This window comes from Anser anser (assembly GCF_964211835.1).
Source record: "Anser anser genome assembly, chromosome: 30".
In the NCBI taxonomy this organism is placed as follows: domain Eukaryota; kingdom Metazoa; phylum Chordata; class Aves; order Anseriformes; family Anatidae; genus Anser; species Anser anser.
This window is the reverse complement of record NC_139751.1, coordinates 1856437-1861102: the sequence shown is the minus strand read 5'-3', so window position 1 is coordinate 1861102 and position 4666 is coordinate 1856437. Positions and strand designations below refer to the sequence as shown.

Here is a 4666-nt window from a genome sequence, read left to right as displayed (position 1 = left end):
CTTTCTTTTTCTTCTTCTTCTTCTTCCTTTTTTTTTCCCTTTTCTTATGAAAGGTGGCGTTTTCTTTTTGTTTCCCTTGAAAGTGACTCTGAACCCGTGTCTTTCTAATCGTAATGATCTTGAAATTCCGGGCTATCACACTTTTTATTCATTTATTCGCGATTGCCCTAACCCGCCGCTTCACCTAGAATCAGAGCTCACCCGCCAGCACAGCAACACGCCGGGAAAATTACGAAAAAACTATAGAGTTTAATGGCTACGCGATCTAGAAAACACCCAATAAAGAGAAGAAGTTGGGGGGGGGGGGGGGGGACACAATAACGACGAAGGTTTCAATTCCGTCGCATTTAAGGCATCAAATCTTGCTCGGAGATGGTGCAATTTAAATGAAAACAACAACTTGAGTTCCCATCGCAGCGAATTTCGCCACAAAAGAGGAGAGGGGAAATATTGGAGAGAAAAGTAACTTTCCTCGTGTAATCTCCCCAGAAAGAAAAAAAAAAAAAGTAATAAAATCCTAGCAAAACGGGAAAGTTTCAGTTTGCCAATCCTTCTGCACGATATTTAGTGAGTCCCAGGTTGGGTTTTTTTCTCCCCCCCTTCTTATTTCCTGAAGAGACACAGAGAGAAAGAGGGAGCAGACGGAGAGACAGACAGACAGACAGAAGGGGAGAAACCCACCACAGCACCGCACTCGTGCAGTTCACCATCTGAAAAGTCGCTCCCTTTGAGCAAATTCGACCCCCTTTTCCCCTCCACGAGGAATTATTGTGCACGACACCACACATGCCATTTTAGCCCAGAAACTTAAGACAGTTCGGAATGAAAGTGGATAATTAAAAAAAGCTGTCTTTGCAGGCTCAGGAAAGGCGAAGCTGCTTTGCTGCGGGAAAATAGGGAAATAAGAAAGGCAACCTAGGCTTTTATTGTCTTTTTCTTCATAAAAAAAAAAAAATGCTGCTTGGGAAAATTCCAACCTGCTTAAGGAGCCTGGGCTTCAGGATTTCGGGGAAATGCCTGGCTGAAGGGCAGCAAGCAGCTCTCTGAATTATTCCCCCAATTTTCCCCCTCTCTTCCCACATCTCCGTCGAAGCAGCCAAAGCAAAGCGGCTCAGAGCGCATCACCCCACTGCACCCCCAAAGCAATTCCAGCCCCCCACTCCCGACCCCAAAATAGTTTTAATTAGAATTAAAAGAGCAAGAAACAGAAGCAGCTCAACAGCCGGCTGAGCCCAGGGGAGCTCGCCCGTGCCCGGGGCGGGGGGGACGGCGCAGCCGAGAGGAGGAAGGACAAGGGGGGGGGGGTCCTCTCGTTGGGAGGCAACAATTAAAAATCGCCATCGGTTTTGGGGCGCAAAAAGCCAACTCCGAGAAGGCACGGAGACAGGGCGAAAGGGAAGTGGGGGAGCTGAGATTTAAAAAAATAGAAATATATTTTTTTCACCCTCTGCCCCCCTTCCTCCGCAATTTTTTTAATCATTCTTTTTTTTTTTTTTCCCCAAAAATCTTCCTCCGCGATTTTTTTTTTTTTTTGAAAAAGTGGGGGGTCTCCCTCGCTTTTTTTTTTTTCCTCCTTCGCCCCCTTTCCACGCGTGGCTCCGTTGGTAAACAAACTGGCGGGAGGGGAGCGGGGGCGGCGGGGCTCTGCCTTTGTTCAACGTGAAGGTCCCGGCCCGGTGCTGGCAGATGTCGCTGTTGCTCCACGGTGCCGCTCCCGGTCCCGACAACTTGACCCCCGTGACGTCGGCCCCGTCTGAATCATCAAGGCCATTTTCAATCCTCATTGGCCTGGGCATCACGTGGGGGGGGTGGGGGGGGGGACCGATGCGTGGATAATTATGGTGCTTGATATTTTTTCCCCCTAAAAAAAAGATGTCAGCCCCTGGCTGGAGTATTCCTCCTTAAAAACCCTCTCTGAAAATGTCATGTCCCAACAATGTGACTTCTAACTCGTTTTTGATGGACTCGTTGGCCGGTACCTGTAGAGGGGAGAATTATTCCTCCAGCCAAGGGATGTACATGCAGCCTGGGAGCGATTTCAGCTGCGGAGTCATGAGGAACTGTGGAATTATCCCGTCTCTTTCCAAAAGGGACGAGGTGAATAGCGCTACCTTGTCTCTCAGCACCTATCCATCTTACCTTTCTCAGCTAGACACTTGGTGTGACCCCAAAAATACGTACAGGATCGAGCAACCTGTTGCAAGACAGCTCCCATCCTGCTCCTTCCCAACCAATGTCAAGGAAGAGAATGTTTGCTGTATGTATAACGCTGATAAAAGAGCTAAAAATGCCACAGAGACAGCCCTCTACCCCAACCAAATGCCTGAGTCTTGCCTAAATGACCATGAAGTCCCCGTTCCTAGCTACTACCGAGCAAGCCAAGGTTACCCCTCCATGGAGAAGACGTCAAACTGCAGCAATCCAAATGAGTTTGAGGCAAGTTTTGAATCCAGGGCGAGCCTGAACCCAAGGAATGAGCATCTGGAACCAGCACCACCACCTCCTCCACCTCCTCCGCCGCCCCCGGTGGCTAAAGTGAGTTTCCCCGAAAACACAAAAACAGATAATACTCAGAACACATCCACGAACGAAATTAAAACAGAAAAAAGCGCCCCAGCACCCAAAATAAGTCCTTCGGAAGCAGAGAAAGACCTGAATAAAAACACTGACACCAGCACTGACAATTCTGACAATGAAGCAAAAGGTAAGGGAATCATTCATTATCAGTAGCTAATTTCAGCAATTAGTAATCATCCATAGCTAATAAGACCAGTAATACGAATATGCAGTAATGTGCTCTCTATCCTGCCAGCTTCTTCTCCAGAGATTGGCATAATAATGTTGTTTATTGTTGCTGACTTTTGAAATATATATATATATATTCTTACTAGAAACGTTAACTTAAAAATATATGTATTAGAGCTGAGGAAAAAAAAAAAAGAGAGAGAGCAGTCAGCTATTTGAAAAGTCGTCCTCTCGCTGTTTATATGGAGAAAAATTGCTGTGCATGTACTTATGGAAAAAGAAATGTCCTTGCAACCAACGCTGCAGAATGTGTTGAGATTAGGTGGCTTTGCAAAGACTCTGATATCGCAGTGACTTGGGTTTTGTTTGGGGGAGGGGTTCTTTGGGGGGTTTTGTGTTTTTTAAGGCAGATGAACCCTGTTTTTTCCCCTTCCCTTCATATCGCTTTCTATGCAAATGCTTTATTTCCGTATGCTAAGCGAATTTGTCTTCTTTGGCTTTGCTCAGTGTTAAATCTCGGGAAAGGGGTGAAAAAGAAAAGGAAAGAAAATGCATGGAGTCTAATTTGCAGTTACAAACATCTCAGGCTGGAGTTGTGCACTGTGGTTCATTTCATTGCTTAGAAGCTCGTTGAGACTCAGAGAGGAAAAAGATTTTTTTTTTTTTCCTGGCGAATTGAGGTCTTGTTTGCGAAGGGAAAAATGTTTCTGTGTGTTGAGCAGATGTTTTAACTTTGGGATTGTCTGAAAAGAGGCTTTCATTGACCACATTTTATTTTCACTGTAGAGATTGCATATGCGTGGAAATCTATGTGTATTTGAATATGCGGGTCTGTTCCTGTCCTGATTCGAAGCTAGGTGAATTCAGGGGCTTCTTTCAGGTCAATAAGTGGCGATCATGTGAATGGAAGGATTGAATTTCCTTAATAAGTTGGAGCAGAATTCTTGGTAGAAAATACTGCTCAGATCTAAGCAATGGCTTGCATGGTTTGCCTGTGGTATGTGGATGAAAATATCCGCCGTGTGTCAGGATCTGTGCTATAATTAGGGCTCAGGCAGCAGGAGGATGTCTGGGGTGTGCAGCGCTGTATGTGCATGCAGGGCTGCATGCATGTGGGTCGTGTGTGCCCCATGCACACATGTCTGGGCTCTGTGGCACCAGCAGAACCCATCTTCTGGCGTTTCCCCTTCCAAAATTGGCCTTTTTAAAAGCAGAACCTAGAACCACCGTTTTTCACCCCCCTTTTTAAGCATTCGGCATCCAAAGGGAAATGATATTATCTGACAGTTGAGTTACAATTACACAAAAACGCAAAGTCAAGGTTATCAAAACCCCTGCAAACTTATCTGCACAAAGCGCCTGCAAAATCCATGCCAAGACAGGATTTGGTGGGAGTTAACCTGAAAGCAAGATTATATTGGTTTTGATTTGTAATTGGGGCGGAAATAAAGAAATAAAGAAATTAAGATGAAGGTTTTCTTTCTGTTCAGATGTTAAACTTAAAATGGGTGCGTGGAACAAGAAGTGATTTCCCAGATATTTGCGTTTTAAAACCTATTCCGTGTCGGTTGCAGCTTTTTTAAATGGTTGGATCCAATTTGGGGCGGATTTTGTTTGCTTCTGCTGCTGTTGTTTCATTTTAAAATCTGCTATAGCTTAAGTTTTCGTTAATGTTGAACCAGGTTTTTTATTCGTGCAGAAGGTAAGAGATCTTTCTAATGTAATTTAAGCATTTGGGGGAAGATAGTGTTTCAAAGGGGATTTCCAGGGCTTGGTAACATAAAAGGATTTCTGCAAATGCGAAAGTGGTTCCATGTCACACAAGCAGATTTTGAAGGTGCATTTGGCCAAATAAAGTTTTTATTTCTAGTAAGCGAATTTCCCGAAGCTGGCATTCTTGCAGTGCGGAGGACGTTGCTGC

At 45.0% G+C, this 4666-nt stretch overlaps 1 protein-coding gene across 1 annotated transcript in view; it reads left to right on the top strand.

Moving 5' to 3' along the window:
* Nucleotides 1-1817: 1817 nt before the first annotated feature.
* Nucleotides 1818-4666, top strand: part of HOXC10 (homeobox C10) — a 9616-nt gene continuing 6767 nt past the window's right edge. The window contains exon 1 of the mRNA XM_083814086.1: nt 1818-2704. Coding sequence (XP_083670212.1) covers nt 1921-2704 — 784 coding nt within the window. The 5' untranslated portion in view covers nt 1818-1920. The remainder of the gene's footprint in view (nt 2705-4666) is intronic.